Below are 18,917 nucleotides of genomic sequence, written 5' to 3'. Positions count from 1 at the left end.
TGTTAGACAACACTGTTTGCATTCCTTTGCAGCGTTGCCACTTGTTATTTGCTATCGTTATAACTGTCGATAACACTTTCTATCGATATTAGGATTCATGTAATGTTCTAATCAATTTAAAGAGAATTAAGAAAGATATTTGAATTTTTCATTTCTGAATTCATCGACAGAAATATTTAATACAAATAAAAAATAAATGAGAACCATTAGTTGACTGTTAAAAACATCGATAATTGCTGTAGACAATCGATGTTTTTAAATATTTAAAAAACAACGATGCATCGGTTATGCCATTGATATTAATCCACCTCTAATCAATAATTAATTTAAATTTATGCAATGCATAAATAATTGTTATTCTTTTGCAATTTTAATGTGTATTTGCTAACAAATATTAAATTACAGTTCCGCTAAACGCTCGTTATGCTACTGCTAATTTGTAATCGATAGCTGTGATTAAATTATAATCAGTTGAATCAGTCGATGGAATACCATTTCGTTTATATATGTATATTATCAATAAATTGCTATGTTTAGAGGCAAAACACTCTGCCAATCCTGGATAAGAAGCGCTTTGGCATTAACAACGCCACAGATACAAACGCCGCGGGTCTGGCAACTTGACGAGTAAGTTATAAAACCATGTGTGCCATAAATTCAAAGCATTGAATACACAAGCAATCTTTAAAGCGTAGTAGAACAACAACAACTGTAGTAACAGCAGCACAACAAAAGAAGCAGCAGCACCTGTTTCGTGGCATGGCAACGGGCAGTGAAACAAAGGCGCAGCCGCCGAAACACAATAACAGATTAGCATCTTCCAAGTCGCCATATTTACTGCAACATGCGCACAATCCTGTCGATTGGTAAGTGGAAAGAGTGAAAACATCACTGTGAATTCAACTGCTAAGTACCCTTATCTTAGGTATCCGTGGTGTGAGGAGGCCTTCGAGCGTGCGCGCAAGGAACAGAAGTTAATTTTCTTGTCGGTTGGCTACTCCACCTGCCACTGGTGCCATGTTATGGAGCACGAGTCTTTCGAGGATGCGGAGACAGCGGCAGTCATGAACAAACATTTTATCAACATCAAAGTGGACCGAGAGGAAAGACCCGACATTGACAAGGTCTACATGCAGTTCCTGTTGATGTCCAAGGGCAGCGGTGGTTGGCCCATGAGCGTCTGGCTTACGCCGGATTTGGCACCACTCGCAGCTGGGACTTACTTTCCCCCCAAGGCGCGGTAAGACAGATCCAAGATCAAGCGAAGGGAAGTTTGATATAATTAATTTAATCCTTAGTTATGGCATGCCTTCCTTCACCAATGTGCTGGAATCTATAGCCAAGAAGTGGAACACGGACCGGGACTCGCTCTTGAAAGCTGGCTCTACTTTGCTGCAGGCCTTAGTCACCAATCAGAATGCAGCAGCGGATGGCGAAGCTGCTTTCGAGCCGGGCAGTGCTGACGCGAAGCTTGCTGAAGCGCTGGGCGTGCACCAGCAACGCTTTGATCAGCAGCACGCTGGCTTTGGACGGGAGCCCAAGTTCCCAGAGGTGCCACGTCTCAATTTCTTATTCCATGCCTATTTGGTCAGCAAGGATGTGGATGTGCTGGATATGGTGTTGAAAACATTGGATCACATTGGACGTGGTGGCATCAATGATCACATCTTTGGCGGCTTCGCACGCTATGCAACCACACGAGACTGGCACAATGTACACTTCGAGAAGATGCTGTACGATCAGGGACAACTGATGGCAGCGTATGCCAATGGCTATAAGCTTACACGAAGTGATTTGTTTCTTGGCTATGCGGATAGAATCTATGAGTATTTGATCAAGGACTTGCGTCATCCAGCTGGAGGCTTCTACGCTGGTGAAGATGCCGATTCTTTGCCCACACACGCAGATACCGTGAAGGTGGAGGGGGCCTTTTATGCCTGGACCTGGCAGGAGATACAGGAAGCCTTCCAAGCGACAAAAACGCGTTTCAACGATGTCAGCCCGGAGCGTGCCTTTGAGATTTACACTTTCCACTATGATCTGAAGCCCAAGGGCAATATACCGCCTTCCAGTGATCCACATGGCCATCTCACTGGCAAGAATATACTCATTGTGCGAGGATCCGAGGAGGACACGTGTGCTAACTTTAATTTAGAGCCGGAGGTGTTGAAGCAACTGCTGCAAACTGCAAATGACATATTGCACAAGGTGCGAGATCAGCGACCACGTCCGCATCTGGACACGAAGATCATCTGTGCCTGGAATGGTTTGGTGTTGTCAGGTCTTTCCAAGCTGGCCAACTGCGGCACAGCCAAGCGTGATGCCTATTTGCAGACAGCCAAGGAGCTGCTGCAATTTCTACGCACACATCTCTATGATGCGGAGAAGCAACTCCTGCTGCGCTCATGCTATGGTGCCGGCGGCGAGGATGCCACGTTGGAGCAGAATGCGTAAGATGTGAAAGTATATTAGCAAGGTCTCTGAATTGTAATTTGTTGCACTTCTTGCAGTGTTCGCATCGAGGGCTTTTTAGATGATTATGCCTTTCTCATTAAGGGATTGCTGGACTACTATAAGGCATCCTTGGACATGAGTGCTCTTCGCTGGGCCAAGGAGCTGCAGGAGACGCAAGACAAACTCTTTTGGGATGACAAAAACGGTGCCTATTTCTTCTCGCAGCAGAATGCCCCCAATGTCATTGTGCGGCTCAAAGAAGGTAGCGCTTGCAAATACTTTGTATTGCATCTGTAATCCAAAGCTGGTCTTTTTTCATTGCAGATCATGATGGTGCTGAGCCCTGTGGCAACAGCGTTGCTGCCCGCAACCTGACTATACTATCGCACTATTACGATGAGGACGCATACTTGCAACGTGCCGCCAAGCTGTTGAATTATTTTGCCGATGTCTCGCCTTTTGGTCATGCTCTGCCCGAGATGCTCTCGGCCCTTTTGCTGCATGAGCACGGCCTAGATCTGGTGGCAGTAGTGGGACCCGATTCCCCAGACACCACACGCTTTGTAGAGATTTGTCGTAAATTCTATATACCCGGCATGATTATAGTGCACTGCGATCCCCAGCATCCGGATGAGGCATGCAATCAGCGAGTGCAACGCAAATTTAAAATGGTCAATGGGAAGACAACAGTTTATATTTGCCACGATCGTGTCTGCCGCATGCCGGTTACAGATCCAGCGCAACTCGAGGAGAATCTGATGGACAACTTCTTCAAGGAGCGCATCTAATTAGCATAGTGAACCAATTGACATTAATCGAATCGGTAATTCGAATTATTAACTATTAATAATAATGTTATCGTTTATTTTGTTGGCTTTCAAAGCTTAAAAAGGTTCTCGGAACTAGATATAGTTATACTATTATAGAGTTTAGCACTTCCAATTGTATTATGCATATTTGTGTATTGGCATCGCCTGAATAAACAGACTTTACACAAGACTAACAATTTTCGTTTTTTTCCGTCAAATTCATATTAATTTTCCAACTGGAGTACCTTTTTGTATATATTGTATTTGAGAGCTGTGGATGCCAATTGGATTATTTAAATTATTTTATTTGTAGTTTCTAATTATTAATTGAATTAAAGCAGAAAACTAAAAATTCAAGCTTACCGTAAATTTCCATCATTCAACCTGTTAGAATACCATAAATATATTTCCCATTACCAGAATAGGAAGGAATACTTTATCAGTCAGCAGTCATATAAACGATCTCTTGAAATTCGTACATATATTGCTCACATCTTGAAATAAAACTCATTCTTTACATAGAAATGATGATATGACTAACTATGTTGTTTCTTCTGTTATCGCTAGCAAACTCATATTAGTAATCGTTTTTGGATAATTGGATGACGTCACTTTGCTGAGGTCTTTAAGGTTTTGCTTCTAAATCTTTATAACAATGAATGTGAATAGCTCCCATTTAGAAAATACACCGAGTTTGCGACCAAATTGTCATAAAATATAATATTCTTCTCGAAGATTGTTGTCTACACGAAATTGTTTAATTGTGACTTTTCCATAGATCATAGATTTGCACAGGTTTGCACTATTATATAGTCGCTTTTTTTTAGTTAAATAAACAGTCTGATTGAATAAACTTGTGTGTTTTTGTACAAATTGAATTTTTAGACGGTTCATCATGTTATATGTTGCATGTTATGTTGTATATGTTTGTTTTTGTTTTTTTTTTTTAGTAGTCTGGGATCACAACAATATTAGATCGTAACTCGCTGAACATATGAACAATTTCTTATATAGATCCATTTGGGATATGTTAACAGCGTCACGATAAGAAGAAAATTACATCGTTTTTGTTTTGTTTATTTTTCGTCTGTCTTCACAAATACTACACATTATTTTGTGCATTTTATTGGAATCGTTTGTTGTTTTGGCTCCACTGCACCCTTCTACAGTTGCAGATCTACCAAACAACCAACAAAATACTTGACATTGTGCTTATTGTTGATGGTTGTTGTTGGTTGGTTGTTGGTTACAACTGTTGAATGGAGGCGCAAAGTGAAGCGACCACACACAGAGGCTTTTGTAAGAACTAATCTAAAAACTAAATGCTCGCCCTGCGCAGCTCTTTGTTTCTTGCTTGGTTGGATGAATGAATTGGATGTGATGGATTTCTCCCATATCCAACTATGTCCAAGTCCATTCTATTCAAGAACCAAGACAACAGCAAAGACGCGACGACAATTGGGCGCAAAAAGAACTAAATTTATGGAGAGAACAGTTCGGTAATCGATAATCGGTAATCATAATCGTAATAATAGTAGTAGTAATAAAAATAATTTAGTTGAAATTCACATTCATCACATTGGTTTGCACTCAGCCCGTGCCTGTGGTGTTACTGTTGTTGTTGTTGTTGCTGCTGTTGCTGTTGCAATGCGCGGCTGCAACTGCGGTGGCGACTGAGGATGCGGATACAGCTGCTGTTGTGGATGATGTTGTTGCCGCCGTCGCCGCCACCGCCGCTGCATCCGCTCAGGTATCTGCATCGTTGAAACTCATGGCCGCATCGAAGCTATCAACAATCGTCTCCATTCGCTCGTGATGCTCGAAGCGTGCAATCTTCCTGCCCATGCGACTGTAGGAGCGTCGTGTTCGCCGAAAGAAACGAAAACGTGTGTCCTCCTCCTCCTCATCGTACTCGGGTGCCGACACCGAATCTTCGTCTGTTTCGCGCAGGAACCGATGGATCTTCATCTTGGGATCGCGATGAATCTTAAAGATTTTCGTCGCTCCATGCAACTTGGAAATGTTTCGTGATGCATTGATGATGCCACGCTCGCTCAGTTGCAGTTGCGGATGCTGCTGCTGTTGCTGCTGCTGCTGATGATGGTGATGGTGATGATGCTGCGGCTGCTGATGATGATGCTGATGTTTGTGCGAACGATTCTGATTCTTGATGGCGGTCAAACGATTCGTGATGGAGACCACATTGAAGAGCTTGGAGAGTTCCGTGTCGGCGCAACGGGATTCGCGTCGACTCGGATTCTTGCCATTTTTCACATAAAAGATGTGATTGATTTGATTATCGGCCACCAAATTGGCGGTGGGTGGTGAGCTGGAGCTGCCATTGCTGCAATTGCCATTGCCAATGCCAATGCCAATGGTGCTGCAGTTGCCGTTGCTGTTGCTGCTGAAGATGCCACTGCCTCCTCCGCTGCTGCCACCATTGCCGTTGGACGTTAGCAGCGTTGGTGTGGAGGGCGGCGCAGGGGGTACGTGCGGCATTGTGTAGCAACGCTGACGTCCCTCGTACAGGTTGACAGCATTGTACCGGCTAAGTCGGCACGATTCCGACTCGATTTCTTCGTGGTCTGAGCTCGGCATATCCATTGCCTGTGTGTATATATTTTTATATGTGTGTGTGCGTGCGTGTGTTTTTATTTTTCGTGTTCGTGTACGTCGCAGTCGTGTATGAGTTTGTGTGTGTGTGTTGGTGTTTTGAGAGTGGGTGCGTTCGCGTGAATGGGCAGACGGGCAGAAACGGGACACAAAAATATGGGCGTTATAGTAATCGAAAGAGATGAATTGAGTGTGCAAACTATGCAAATAATATTCTGCTTACCTGTAGCAAGCCCTCCATTTCCGAGTATTGACGATCCGTCAGACGGTGCAGTTGTTGATCCATTTTTGCTAAACAACAACAACAGCATAACAAAAATACGACCGTCCGATACCGATACTTTCGCTGCACAGCAACCCTGCGCACTGCGCAGTCCCAGACGATACCAATACCAATGGAGCAGCCCTGACCAAACGAGTAAAAACAAGGCGAACGTCTGGCAGCACTAAAATGCCATATTTTTGTATGCTTGTGGTATTTAGTTCGATGGGCAGCACTTAATGCACATATTTACGAATACAAGGTGGTAGAGGTGAGAAAATATCGTGGTTATTGCTGTTTTTATTGAAACAAACAACAATAATTTCGCTAAAATAATAAAATTTACAAATACCCAACACGTTACATTAAAGACCTAATCAAAGTAATATATAATTTTTCGTATAAAAAGACTAATAAGTACTTAAGTGCTATTTTGGTATTTTTTCGAAATTCGCCATCAGCAGTTTAAAAGACCAAAAAATAACCGTTTTTGCGTTAATTTTCTACTAAAACAGAATTTAAAGAACAAATTGATTCAAAATGTTTTTTCTATTGATAACAATGAAGTGGTGTTAATTACGTAATAATTCCATATATTCGTATTAATTATATGTACATATTGAAAGAGAAGTGTACTATAGTGTTGCCTCTACGGTCAGTGTTAAGCTGTAATGTCTTCTCGTAGCCTTTTTGCACCTTCTGCAACATTCGCAGTTTGAGCTTGACGCTTGCGGCAATTCTCAAGCCGGTGACCACGGAAATTACAGTGAGTGCAGCGCTCAACATGACGAGCACAACGCAATGGAACTGCAGCCCTTGCTTCAGCCTGATCTTCCTGACTATTGTGCTCTATAACACGACCCAATTCAAGAAGATCCCGAAATGTCTTCACACTTTGCCGAGTAATGTGTTTGCGATACTTGATATTCAACAGACCATATAGAAAGTCCAGTTCTGTCTCTTCATTGTGTTGATCTTCTGGCAGCTGAGCGAGCAGTGCACGCTTCTCGACCACAAAAGTGTCAATGGCAATGCCATCAAACTGTTTCTTTGCAAAGAAATCCATGTAGACCTGGTATGCGGGCTTGGCAGGCGAGAAGTGCTCGCGAATGAGACCAATAGCATCATTCCAGGTCTTTGCCTCCTTCCGAACACCTTGCCACCAAGTGGAAGCAATGCCATAGAAGAGCAGTGAGATGCCCTTCATGGCGTTCTCATCGCTGATCATTTCCAATTCCTTGAAGGTGACAACATTCGTTATGAATTCCTCCACCTCATCGCGGCTTCGATTGCCGCCAAATCGATGTGTGCAATTGCTGAAGCTGCCCTTTGTCTTTGCCATGGAGGCATCTCCACTTGTGAACACAGCATTGTCAGCTGCACTTACTGCAGACGATTTCACAGTCTCAATGAGTTGACGAAGTTGTTCATTTGTCATTTGTATTGTCTGTGTCATATTGTGCTTCAAATGTGGTTATTAGCGAAGTTAATGCTTTACCTTATTTGTGCCGCCAAAGACACTTTTGCCGGTTTTATAGCGCTTTGTTGCGAAATTCATCTTCGAAAAAGCTCATTGGACTTCGAAGAGAGTTTTTTGGCATTACTAATAAGTGCTACTCAATTTCAGTTTCATATGTCATACTACTATAAATACATATGTACATACTACGTACGCACTCGTACCCTATATATGTATATATATATATATATGTATATATATATATATATATATATATATATATATATGTATATATATTACGTATGTATGTGCATAATAAAATACTTAGTGTTATTGTATCAACTTAGCGAAGCTTAGCAAAATCAAATAGCAAAACGTATGTATGCATATGAATGTTCATTCATGAGGTTAGTCACATGTATGTATGTACACATCAAAAGAGAATTAAAAACCAAATATCGCAAACACCATAATGCCGGTTCTTTGAGCATTCGACATCGAGAGTTTTTAATTTTGTTTTGCACTTGACTTTCAGAGAGAAAGGCAGATAGAGTGAGAGAGTCTGCGAGCAAAAAAAAACCAATGTTCCCAAAAGCTTTTGGCGGATTGAATAAACAAGCCGATATTGTACACATACATTGTTAATTTCAATGTAAGTAGAAATACCAAAAGTAAATAATAATAGGAACGTTAAAATATTTAAGGCTCTCAAGAAGATAACATACAACTACAGACTAATTGACGGCGACGTTATGTAAGCACATTAAAAATAAAAATGTTCTATTAGAAAATCGATTTACAACTTAAGCCCATTTTATTTGATGATATATATATTTTAATTTTAGTTCAATTGTTTAAGAACTCAAGTAACAATAGCTCGAAAGCATTTAAATTAATTTTGCCAAGACTGCCTGTAATTTAGAATTTCGTAGTATTTGAAATTATGCAAAACTAGTAAGAAAGTTACAGTCGAGTGTGCTCGACTGTGAGATACCCGCTACCCATTTTTTGTATACCGAAAATACTAAAAATATAAAAATTTATGTTATGGTATATCGATATATTACACCATTCAAAATATACCATAGACGGCACAATGGACCAGATTGTCGGCCAAAGCAACTAAGAGCCCTAGTAAGTAGGCGTTTTTGCCCATACAAAAGTATTTCTTTAATAGGTTTAGGTAGGTTTAGGTTTCCACAATTTTTATCTGATCGCAACTCTACCTTTAAAATTACTCTTGTTATTCGATTTTTTAAAATTGCGGAGGCGGAAGTGGGCGTGGCAAACATATGTATGTATGTGTGTATATGCGAACATAGCAAATGCTATCGAAAATTATAGCTCTATCTCTTATAGTCTCTGAGATCCAGTGTTTCATACGGACGGACGGACAGACGGACATGGCTAGATCGTCTCGGCTGTTGACGCTGATCAAGAATATATATACTTTAGAGTTGTTAATTTCTATTGTACATATAAAATTGGCTACTTTTCATATATAGAACATCAGCGTTTTTTCAAATTTATTCTCTGAAAAAGAAGTGGCCATTGCAGTCCTAAAATTGAAAAACAGTAAGATTTTGTTTTAGTTTTGTATTTTGATTGTTTCTTTTTTTTCTAAGTTCAGTCTTTACAAATTTAGTTGTGCTTGATTATCACAAGCTCTTGTGGTCATCCATAGGCCCCCAGTATAACGATGATGGCATTGGCCAAGTAAGCGCACTGTCATATAATCGGGGAGTGCGGGTCCAAGTTTGTTGCAGCGAGTGAGTGGCCAGTGCTCCGTATTCTGGCCCGCCAAACAACAAGGGCCAATATATACCGATGTAGATGTTGATGGTACTATGCGCCTATTAATTCTGCACAGGAGATGGCATTTACAAACGTGGTGGGTTCAGAGCAGTCGCCACATGCTGGAGCTGCTGGGCGGCGACGAATCCAAGAACCTTTAAGTGTGGATGAAAATGGATGGCGTGCCTATAGCTTGCCTGGCTCTAAAGTGCTCCTAAGAGCAGCTTTGTAGCCAAGAACAATTAAGCGTGCCAATTGCACGAATGGCGACAACATAGCCATTGTTGTGCAATTTACTTGATAACAATGTTGATTTAAAATTTCTTATGAGAAAGATTCATTTTTTCTTTGATTTTGCTAACAGCCAATCGGCAACAGTTCCTATCGCGAGACAGTGTAAAACCACGTGACAAACATTCAGGCTGGGCACAGAAACCACCGTGACACATTCCAAACGCTTCGTGGCAAAACTCCACATTTAGCCATTGTCAACTTGTGAACAAGCGAATCGCTAATGCTACATTGCAATATCTTCTGATACTGCAATGCAACAAAAACAGCGCTTGTGTACAGCCGGAATCGCAAAACAGCAACACTGCAAATTGCAATGTTGATGCTTACTGCGCTCTTTGTACAACCGTTAACATAAGGCAACAACCCTGCAGTGCATCGAAATACACTGCAATATTGCTGCCTCTTGTGTACAACAGGCAACTAAAAGCAACAACGCTGCAGTGCATCGAAACACACTGCAATGTTGCTGCTTTCTCTGCTCTGTATACGGCTGCCATTGCAGACAACAACAAATGTTGCTGTCTGTTATACTCAGTGCACACATCCAGAATAAATGTCATGATCCGAGGTCTTACACCACACAGGAGGAACTGAACTAACTGGCTGTCGGCGGGGGTCCAGGGGCTTTTTTTGCTACATTGACTAAGGATCCGCACAGAGTTGCCGATGAAACGCAAATAAAGCGACAAGTTGTTGGGAGAACCCTCAACTTGATAGCCTCGTACACGTTTCACCCGCCCCTGCACTAACACTAGGCCAAGGCAGCGGTTTTTGAGTGACAAGAAAGTGGAGACGGAAGGGATGCACGAAACACCCAAGCCAAAAGCTCTGCGCTGATACAAACTCAGCAGATTCAACGACGTCCGTCGAGTAAAGCCTTTGGCTGCAGTTCCGAAGAACAACAGCCGAGTGCAATACACTTCAGAACGTCGCTGATCTGCTGGGATCACATCAACACGCAGAGCTTCGACCTTGGAGGGAATTCCGTGCGCCTCTCCCCCCTTCATTTTCCCATCACTCCGGTAAACAAAGTTTACCAGTTTGCTTGTACAATGTACAAAATAATTTGTTCTTGGTTGCACAAATATCACGAAAGTGATTCGTAGCGTTCATAGCCAAAAATAGCCGCAGGCGCAGCGTGAAGTTTTGTTGTTCTTATGTTGATTGTAAGCTTTGCTTAGCTTGCCGGCACGTCACTTGTCGGTGAATGAGAGTGAAATGAACTTATGAAAAAACTGCTGACTTCCTTCTCGTTCTTGTCAATGTGTGGCCAGCGTGGCGAAGTGTTGCTATATTACTTTTTGTTGGATCGTGACGTCAGCGTATCAGATATGCGCTCTGCGCATCCAGATGTTGTTGTCAATATCCGGTGATGTCACGATTTGAAGAGTTACGTGGGTGTAGTCTTCTAATCATCATTTCCCTCGTTCTGTGCCTGTCGACGTTTGCGGCAGTTCTCGAACGTGTGTCCACGGAAATTGCAGTAAGTGCAACGATCAACACGGCGAGCACCGCGTAGTGGACCCTTGGATACTGCTTCATCTTCTTGGTTGTTATGCTCGATGATGCGCCCTTGTTCAAGAAGATCGCGGAACGTTGTAATGCTCTGACGGGGAATGTGTTTGCGGTACTTGATATTCAAGAGGCCGTAGAGGAAGTCCAGTTCGGTTTCTTCATTGTGGCGGCCTTCTGGCAGCTGAGCGAGCAGTGCACGTTTCTCGACCACAAAGGTGTCAATGGCAACCGAATCCTCCTGTTTCTTCTCAAAGAACTCCATGTAGACCTGGTAGGCAGGCTTAGTGGGAGAGAAGTGTTCACGGATTAGACCAATAGCGTCATTCCAGGTCTTTGCCTCCTTCCGAACACCTTGCCACCAAGTGGAAGCGATGCCATAGAAGAGCAGGGAGATGCCTTTGAGGGCGTTCTCATCGCTGATGCTCTCCAACTCCTTGTAGGTGACAATGTTGGTGATGAACTCCTCGACCTCGTCATGACTGCGAGCACCGCCAAATCGATGTGTGCAATTGCTGAAGCTGCCCTTCGTCTTGGATGTTGAAGATTCACCAGCAGCGACAGCGTTGCCAGCTGCGCTGACAGCCGACGCACGCACTGCTTCGATGAGAGCTTGTAGTTGCTCGTTAGTCATCTGAATAGTCTGCGCCATTTTGTATTTAGTTTAAAAGATACACGCGACGTTGAGTTTAGTTTAAAAAAGCAGAAGACAAAGCCAATGTTGGCGAATGCTGGTGCTTTCAGTTATAGTGGTCGTCGAAGACTGAAGTTCCATTTTCTGGTCTGCTAGCTTTTAAAGCTATTCATTGTGAAATTCAACTTCGAAAAAAAAGAGAGCGGAAGAGAGACATGGACTGAAAGATGTGAGAGTGGGAGAACAGGCTATTGTTGCCATTTCTAATGACTCAATGTTTTTCGCAACAAAACTAAATTGAAACGATTTTAAACGTTTACTATTTTTTGTGATTATAATATTTTAAACGATATATATTGCCTGTTTTTTTTTATACCGTAATGCATATGTAACTACTTTCAGGATTCAAAGGACAAAAAATTGAAATTTCTATTCATTCAAAGACTTCCTCTTCTAATGCTCTGAAAAATCTTGTAGTTTTAAAGTCAATAAATACAATGGTATACATATTGTCTAGTTGTAAATTAACTTTACTTAAATCTAAGCTTCGTCTCGAATATATGTACATATACATATGTATGTTAATGTTAATGAAAATAATTATTGATTGATTGCATTTTAAAATTTAAATTTAAACATTGATATACACATATGTACATACATATGTCTGCGTAAGCAAGAAAAATAAAATCGATCATTGTTTTGTAAATATGTATGTATTACATACATACAAACATGAACTTCTAAGTAGGAACAACATAGAGACAAACTGATGTAGATATACTAGTATGTAAAACTTACATATATATACATATATATGTATGATTAATTGAGAGCAGCAAATGCCGGTTGCTCACGTTTTCGAATTTAAAAGCTTTCGAATTTCTCTCTTTCGCACAGAGAGCAACTTTTGTTTATGATTCACATTGTGAAAAAGCTTATGTCTATATATATTTTAGTCAGTTTTAATAACTGACAGCCGCGAAACGGTTGTTGCATTCCAGGTTGTTGATGAAGTTGGTGTTGGTGTTGGTGTGAAGTCTAAGTTCAATAAAATGACGCAGATGTCGGACGAGCAGTTTCAAATACTCATCGAAACAATCAAATCATTGGCACCTCAAAAGACTGAGCAGGAGGAACCTCAATCCAAGGGAAGCTTCAGCAATTGCCCAGTTCGATTCAGTGGACAACGAGATCACGACGCTGTCGATGAATTTATAACAGCGGTTGAGACATACAAGGAGGTTGAGGGAATCAGCGATAAAGATGCCTTGAAGGGCATCTCACTACTTTTCAGCAACATTGCAATCACCTGGTGGAAGGGCGTGCGTCGTGAAGCAACGACGTGGGATGATGCACTGCAGCTCCTGCGTGATCACTTTTCGCCCACAAAGCCATCTTATCAAATCTATATGGAGATCTTCGAGACAAAACAAGGATCCACCGAGGCGATCGATACGTTTATCTGCAAGCAACGCGCTCTGTTAGCCAAATTACCAGAGGGACGACACAACGAAGAGACGGAACTTGACTTCATTTATGGACTTATGCTGCAGAAGTACAGAGAGCGTATTCCTCGCCATGAAGTTAAATCGTTTCGCGAACTCCTCGAGCGTGGTCGCAACGTAGAGCGTACAAGACAATAAACTTTAGATTCTTTCTGAACCTAACAAACAATGGCTATGATTTTGTTAAGTTGTATTACATGTAGTTAGTCTTTTTTGTTATTTAAATAAACTTACATATATGCATAAGACGAAAAAATATTTGTTTTATTTCCTAAGAAAGCGTGTCGCAACGGACATTTTAGATTCGTTCTTAGCCAAAAAATGTATGACTAGAAGTGGAAGTATCATATGTCAAATATATGAAAACAGTTTTGGTTTAATTTATATTATGTATTTATTTTTATGTTATTTTAATTCCTATCCATTTCCTGAAATAAATAAATGTTTCCCATTTTAGCCCATGCCCAATAAAAAATCAGCAAAATTGTTTTTTTCGTTTTAGTTTTGTATTTGATTGTTGATTTTTTCTGGGTTCAGTCTTGATTTTTTTCTTGTTTTGTTTGGTCATCACAACCTCTTGTGGTCATCCATAGGCCCCCAGTATAATGATGATCACAATGGCCAAGTAAGCGCACTGTCATATCATCGGGGAGTGCGGGTCCAAGTTTGTTGCAGCGAGTGAGTGGCCAGTGCTCCGTATTCTGGCCCGCTAAACAATAAGGGCCAATATATACCGATGTAGATGTTGATGGTACTACGCGCCTATTAATTCTGCACAAGAGATTGCATTTACAAACGTGGTGGGTTCAGGGCAGTCGCCACATGCTGGAGCTGCTGGGCGGCGACGAATCCAAGAACCCTTTTGTGTGAATGAAAATTGATGGCGTGCCTAGAACTTGTCTGTCATCGAAGTGCTCCTAAGAGCAGCTTTTCAGCCAAGGACAATTTAGCGTGCCAATTGCACGAATGGCGACAACATAGCCATCGGTGTGCAAATGTACTTTGCAAATATTGACATAAAATGTCATTAAATTGTTTGATTTGTTCAAAGTTCTCTCATAGAGAGAATTTTGGTTTTGCCAACAGCCAATCAATAACAGTTCCTATCGCGAAAGACGCACAACCATTTGGCAACAGCTTCAGGCCGGACACAGTTGCCACCGCAGAGCAACAACGCTGAAATGCATCGAAACACATTTCAACATTGCTTCTTACTACGCACTGTGCACAGCCTGGAGCTCCGCCATGGATATAAGTCGCACAAAAGGAACGGCATCAATGACTGACGGCGGGGGGTTTTTTGCCACATTGATTAAGGATCCGTACAGAGTTGCCGATAAAACGCAAACTAAGCGACAAGTTGTTGGGAGAACCCTCACCTTGATAGCCTAGTACACGTTTCACCCGCCCCTGCACAAACACTAGGTCAAGGCAGCGGTTTTTGACAAAAAAGTGGAGAGGGGAGAGCCGCACGAAACACCCAAGCCAAAAGCTCTGCGCTGATACAAACTCAGCAGATTCAACGAAGTCCGTCGAGTAAAGCCTTCGGCTGCAGTTCCGAAGAACAACAGCCGAGTGCAATACACTTCAGAACGTCGCTGATCTATTGGGCCGCATCAATACGCAAAGCTTTGGCCTAGGAGCGAAATCCGTGCGCCTCTCCCCCCTTCAAGTTCCCATCAATCCGTCTAAGGTAAATAAGCTTTACCTTGGTGCATAAACATTGTTGTGATAATATCACGAAAACCATTCTAGAGTTAGCGTTCATAGCCAAAAATAGCCGCAGGCGCAGCGTGAAGTTTTGTTGTTGTTGTTGTGTTAAGCTTGGCTTAGCTTGCCGGCACGCCACTTGGCGATGAATGAGAGAGTGAAATGAACTTGTGTAGAAGCTGTCATCCTCCTTCTCGTTCTTGTCAATGTGTGACCAGCGTGGCGAAGTCTTGCTGTATTTCTTTTTGTTGGATCGTGACGTCAGCGTATTAGATGTGCGCCCTGCGCAACCAGTTGTTATTTTTAATTTGCCGATGATGTCACGATTTGAAGAGTTGCGTGTGAGTAGTCTTTTAATCGTCGTTGCCCTCGTTCTGTGCCTGTCGACGTTTGCGGCAGTTCTCGAACGTGTGTCCACGGAAATTGCAGTAAGTGCAACGATCAACACGGCGAGCACCGCGTAGTGGACCCTTGGATACGGCTTCATCTTCTTGGTTGTTATGCTCGATGATGCGGCCTTGTTCAAGAAGATCACGGAACGTTGTGATGCTCTGACGGGGAATGTGTTTGCGGTACTTGATATTCAAGAGGCCGTAGAGGAAGTCCAGTTCGGTTTCTTCATTGTGGCGGCCTTCTGGCAGCTGAGCGAGCAGTGCACGTTTCTCGACCACAAAGGTGTCAATGGCAACCGAATCCTCCTGTTTCTTCTCAAAGAACTCCATGTAGACCTGGTAGGCAGGCTTAGTGGGAGAGAAGTGTTCACGGATTAGACCAATAGCGTCATTCCAGGTCTTTGCCTCCTTCCGAACACCTTGCCACCAAGTGGAAGCGATGCCATAGAAGAGCAGGGAGATGCCTTTGAGGGCGTTCTCATCGCTGATGCTCTCCAACTCCTTGTAGGTGACAATGTTGGTGATGAACTCCTCGACCTCGTCATGACTGCGAGCACCGCCAAATCGATGTGTGCAATTGCTGAAGCTGCCCTTCGTCTTGGATGTTGAAGATTCACCAGCAGCGACAGCGTTGCCAGCTGCGCTGACAGCCGACGCACGCACTGCTTCGATGAGAGCTTGTAGTTGCTCGTTAGTCATCTGAATAGTCTGCGCCATTTTGTATTTAGATACACGCGTTGTTGTGGATTAGCTTTGAATGTAGTTGAATTGTGTGGGAAATGCAGAGAACAAAGCCAAAGCTGGCGAATGTTACTGCTTTCACTTGGTGTGGTCGTTGATGACTGAAATTCCACTCATTCTTGGTGGGACTTTTATAGCTCGCGGTTGTGAAATTGTATTTCGAAAAAGCTCTTAGTGAGAGAGAGATAAAACTATGAGTAGAAAAGAGAGAAGCGGGCAATTGGGATTGCTGTTCTACTGAGTCAGCGATAAAACTAATTTCAAACACAGCTAAACATTTATATTTACATTCATATATATATGAATGTGTGTGTACATATGTATGTACATATGTCTTTCATAAACATGTTGAACTTCATATACATATGGACATGCCGGTAAAAATATTGATTAGATAGCATCGGTGATTTTCTATTGACAAAAGACAGTACATAAGTATAAACACAAATTTGGTGACTTTGGTAATTACTTAAACATTCGCAAAGCAAGTACAGTTATTGTGCCGCTGAAATGATCGTATTTAATCTATAAACAAAAATGCATACATATGTATACATATGTATGTACATACGTATGTACATATCTACCAATGTTCAAAGCTGTAAAAATTACAATTGATTGTATGTAGCCATAGACATACATACATACATATGTACATATTGTATTTATATCTATTAATCAAGTAAATATAAAAAATTGTTTACTGCCTTTTTGTGCCTCGTGGTTTTTGATACAATTTCATTTTTGCATGAAACCATTATTAGTCATTTGCGAGGTCTTAATAATAGCGTTACATTACAGTGTACATATGTATGTATGTATATGTACATACATATGAAGGATATAGATTTTGATTCTGATAAAGAAAAATAACACAAGTTTTTAAAAGTAATAGGATCCTTAATGAAAATTTAGGTAAACATTTATGTATTTAAATGTTTGTATGTATTTAAGAGCATTCATATGTATGTATGTATTCTAATTTTCTGTGGGTCTATTAGTTAATGTAAACACTATTCATATGTAAGTAAATACATATGTATAATACATACATATGCATGTATGCATTTGTATGTTTATATTCAGCAACCCATTTTTGTTTTTGTAATCGTATGCGGGTGTTATTTTAGAATCAGTTTAATCATACAGAAACAAATTTTTCTGTATTATTCAAAAAGAGTAATTGACTCCCCGATGATTAATCATGATGTGTCCACGAGTAAAATTTACGTGTACATCCATTTTGCAGGTTTTAAATTGCAGACATTCGTTTCCAGAAAACGAAATGTTTATAAGATCGAAAGAATCAACGAAATCATTGTTCCATACATTCATATGAGATGGCATGCTTCGTTATAAGTTTGCCATCGCTATGAGGCCATAGAGAGCTCTTTGAAATTGAATATTCGGGCAAATACCTACGTCAACATAAATTTTGTCGGTTTTAAATTTCAGAATTTCATTTCCAGAAAATGAAAAGTTTATAAGATAGCAAGAAACAAACAAACAAACAAGGCATTATTGTAAACATAATGCACGGCATGCTTCAGCTTTTAAGAGACGCATTTCGTGCTTATTAAGTATATCGTATATATATAGATACATATATATAATTTTAGCTTTGTTATATTGAAATAAACTAAAAATGTATGCTATTTGTTTGTTTATAAAAACCTCTCAAGTGCACAACACATGGAGTCACCGATACCGTTTCCCAACATTACAACTTTATCGTTGTCAGCAACATATTGTCATTAATGTGATAAAAATAATATAAAAGGTTAAAAGAAAGGTTGAAATTCATCATAATAATTATATTACTATTAATATTGAATTATTTCTTTGAGACTGTTAAATACATCGATAGCTGCGACAAAGAATCGATATTTAAAAACTTTAAAAAACTACGATGCATCGATTGATAAATTATCGCTGTTTGTCCATCCTTGTGACAAATTTGCGCTGAATAAATCCAGTTAAAAAAGTTAAGTTGACGGAGGGCATAATGAAAGAATATGCAGTGGAACGTATTGAAAAAAAGCGAGTAATCAATGGTATTACTGAGTATTTTCTAAAGTGGAAGGGATACCCTCGCTCCAAAAACACATGGGAGCCCATTGATAATCTATTTTGCAAAGATTTAGTCGCCGAATTCGAGAAGTCGGAGAAAAACAAAGCGCAATCTAACAACAACAGGCGCAAAATTGTATCTTCTGAAGGCGATTCCAAGGCAGTTATTCGATTAAAAAAACTGGCTAACGAAAAGAATAAGAAATTTGGATTTGATCGTGGCTTGGAGGCTTTGAAAATTATTGGCGCAACCGATTCGTCCGGAGTGCTAATGTTTCTAATGTCTTGGAAAAATTCGGATAAACTTGAACTGGTGCCGGCAACGTTGGCCAATTTAATGTGTCCCCAAATAGTTATTGACTTCTATGAGGAGCGCCTTACTTGGGCTCCACACATCGGTAATGTGAAAATTAAAAACTCACGTCGTCTTGCGAAAAAGGAAAATGCATACTAATACATATGCAGGACAACTGTAAACAGTATGCATATATGCATATGGACTTCGTCTCATTCGAAGATTAATTGTATTCTTACCTTTATGTAAATATTTGACAACATTGTATAAGATTTAATTGAACATATATTAAAACGAGAAACTTTTCGTATTTCGTAATTTTCTGATCGGGGTGGTGCACACATTTTTCGCGCGTCAAATTGTAGTAAGC

At 40.9% G+C, this 18,917-nt stretch overlaps 7 protein-coding genes across 8 annotated transcripts; 3 read left to right on the top strand and 4 right to left on the bottom strand.

Moving 5' to 3' along the window:
* The first annotated feature begins 386 nt into the window (after positions 1 to 386).
* Positions 387 to 3,467, top strand: LOC117568225 (spermatogenesis-associated protein 20). 2 transcript variants are annotated; one of them, XM_034248698.2, is made up of 6 exons: positions 387 to 627; positions 696 to 866; positions 926 to 1,240; positions 1,299 to 2,450; positions 2,511 to 2,716; positions 2,779 to 3,467. In XM_034248698.2, exons 1-6 carry the CDS (start codon positions 530 to 532, stop codon positions 3,240 to 3,242), a joined length of 2,406 nt encoding a protein of 801 aa, XP_034104589.1. In that variant the 5' UTR covers positions 387 to 529; the 3' UTR covers positions 3,243 to 3,467. The 2 variants fall into 2 exon arrangements, with proteins under 2 accessions (XP_034104589.1, XP_034104590.1); XM_034248699.2 differs by having other exon boundaries at positions 547 to 627; positions 691 to 866.
* A 489-nt stretch (positions 3,468 to 3,956) lies between these two features.
* On the bottom strand, positions 3,957 to 6,231 carry LOC117568226 (uncharacterized). Its single transcript, XM_034248700.2, has 2 exons — positions 6,100 to 6,231; positions 3,957 to 5,870 (listed from the first exon to the last, which is right to left on the bottom strand). The coding sequence occupies exons 1-2, from the start codon at positions 6,160 to 6,162 to the stop codon at positions 5,010 to 5,012; spliced, it is 924 nt and encodes a 307-aa protein (XP_034104591.1). The 5' UTR covers positions 6,163 to 6,231; the 3' UTR covers positions 3,957 to 5,009.
* A 568-nt stretch (positions 6,232 to 6,799) lies between these two features.
* LOC117568227 (activity-regulated cytoskeleton associated protein 1-like) lies at positions 6,800 to 7,830 on the bottom strand. The gene has a single exon (XM_034248701.2). The coding sequence runs from the start codon at positions 7,592 to 7,594 to the stop codon at positions 6,800 to 6,802; it is 795 nt and encodes a 264-aa protein (XP_034104592.1). The 5' UTR covers positions 7,595 to 7,830.
* Positions 7,831 to 9,178: 1,348 nt separating this feature from the next.
* Positions 9,179 to 11,966, bottom strand: LOC117572562 (activity-regulated cytoskeleton associated protein 1). Its single transcript, XM_034255439.2, has one exon. The coding sequence runs from the start codon at positions 11,847 to 11,849 to the stop codon at positions 11,094 to 11,096; it is 756 nt and encodes a 251-aa protein (XP_034111330.1). The 5' UTR covers positions 11,850 to 11,966; the 3' UTR covers positions 9,179 to 11,093.
* Positions 11,967 to 12,838: 872 nt separating this feature from the next.
* LOC117572563 (activity-regulated cytoskeleton associated protein 2) lies at positions 12,839 to 13,570 on the top strand. The gene has a single exon (XM_034255440.2). The coding sequence runs from the start codon at positions 12,887 to 12,889 to the stop codon at positions 13,475 to 13,477; it is 591 nt and encodes a 196-aa protein (XP_034111331.1). The 5' UTR covers positions 12,839 to 12,886; the 3' UTR covers positions 13,478 to 13,570.
* A 253-nt stretch (positions 13,571 to 13,823) lies between these two features.
* On the bottom strand, positions 13,824 to 16,294 carry LOC117572561 (activity-regulated cytoskeleton associated protein 1-like). Its single transcript, XM_034255437.2, has one exon. It carries the CDS (start codon positions 16,156 to 16,158, stop codon positions 15,403 to 15,405), a length of 756 nt encoding a protein of 251 aa, XP_034111328.1. The 5' UTR covers positions 16,159 to 16,294; the 3' UTR covers positions 13,824 to 15,402.
* A 1,826-nt stretch (positions 16,295 to 18,120) lies between these two features.
* Positions 18,121 to 18,857, top strand: LOC117568850 (chromobox protein homolog 1-like). Its single transcript, XM_034249727.2, has one exon. It carries the CDS (start codon positions 18,188 to 18,190, stop codon positions 18,704 to 18,706), a length of 519 nt encoding a protein of 172 aa, XP_034105618.1. The 5' UTR covers positions 18,121 to 18,187; the 3' UTR covers positions 18,707 to 18,857.
* Positions 18,858 to 18,917: the final 60 nt, after the last annotated feature.

The sequence above is a fragment of the Drosophila albomicans genome, chromosome 3 (assembly GCF_009650485.2).
Source record: "Drosophila albomicans strain 15112-1751.03 chromosome 3, ASM965048v2, whole genome shotgun sequence".
NCBI lineage: Eukaryota > Metazoa > Arthropoda > Insecta > Diptera > Drosophilidae > Drosophila > Drosophila albomicans.
The sequence above is the reverse complement of the archived record's forward strand: the minus strand, read 5'-3'. Positions and strand labels throughout refer to the sequence as shown.

Bases quoted from the DNA above. Each gene is read 5' to 3' on its own strand.
- LOC117568225 (XM_034248698.2), top strand. From the start codon at position 530: ATGTTTAGAGGCAAAACACTCTGCCAATCCTGGATAAGAAGCGCTTTG. The intron at 628-695 runs GTAAGTTATAAA...TTTAAAGCGTAG, and splicing joins CGGGTCTGGCAACTTGACGA to TAGAACAACAACAACTGTAG. The intron at 1,241-1,298 runs GTAAGACAGATC...TTTAATCCTTAG, and splicing joins TACTTTCCCCCCAAGGCGCG to TTATGGCATGCCTTCCTTCA.
- LOC117568226 (XM_034248700.2), bottom strand. From the start codon at position 6,162: ATGGATCAACAACTGCACCGTCTGACGGATCGTCAATACTCGGAAATG. The intron at 5,871-6,099 runs GTAAGCAGAATA...ATATACACACAG, and splicing joins AAATGGAGGGCTTGCTACAG to GCAATGGATATGCCGAGCTC.
- LOC117568227 (XM_034248701.2), bottom strand. From the start codon at position 7,594: ATGACACAGACAATACAAATGACAAATGAACAACTTCGTCAACTCATT.
- LOC117572562 (XM_034255439.2), bottom strand. From the start codon at position 11,849: ATGGCGCAGACTATTCAGATGACTAACGAGCAACTACAAGCTCTCATC.
- LOC117572563 (XM_034255440.2), top strand. From the start codon at position 12,887: ATGACGCAGATGTCGGACGAGCAGTTTCAAATACTCATCGAAACAATC.
- LOC117572561 (XM_034255437.2), bottom strand. From the start codon at position 16,158: ATGGCGCAGACTATTCAGATGACTAACGAGCAACTACAAGCTCTCATC.
- LOC117568850 (XM_034249727.2), top strand. From the start codon at position 18,188: ATGAAAGAATATGCAGTGGAACGTATTGAAAAAAAGCGAGTAATCAAT.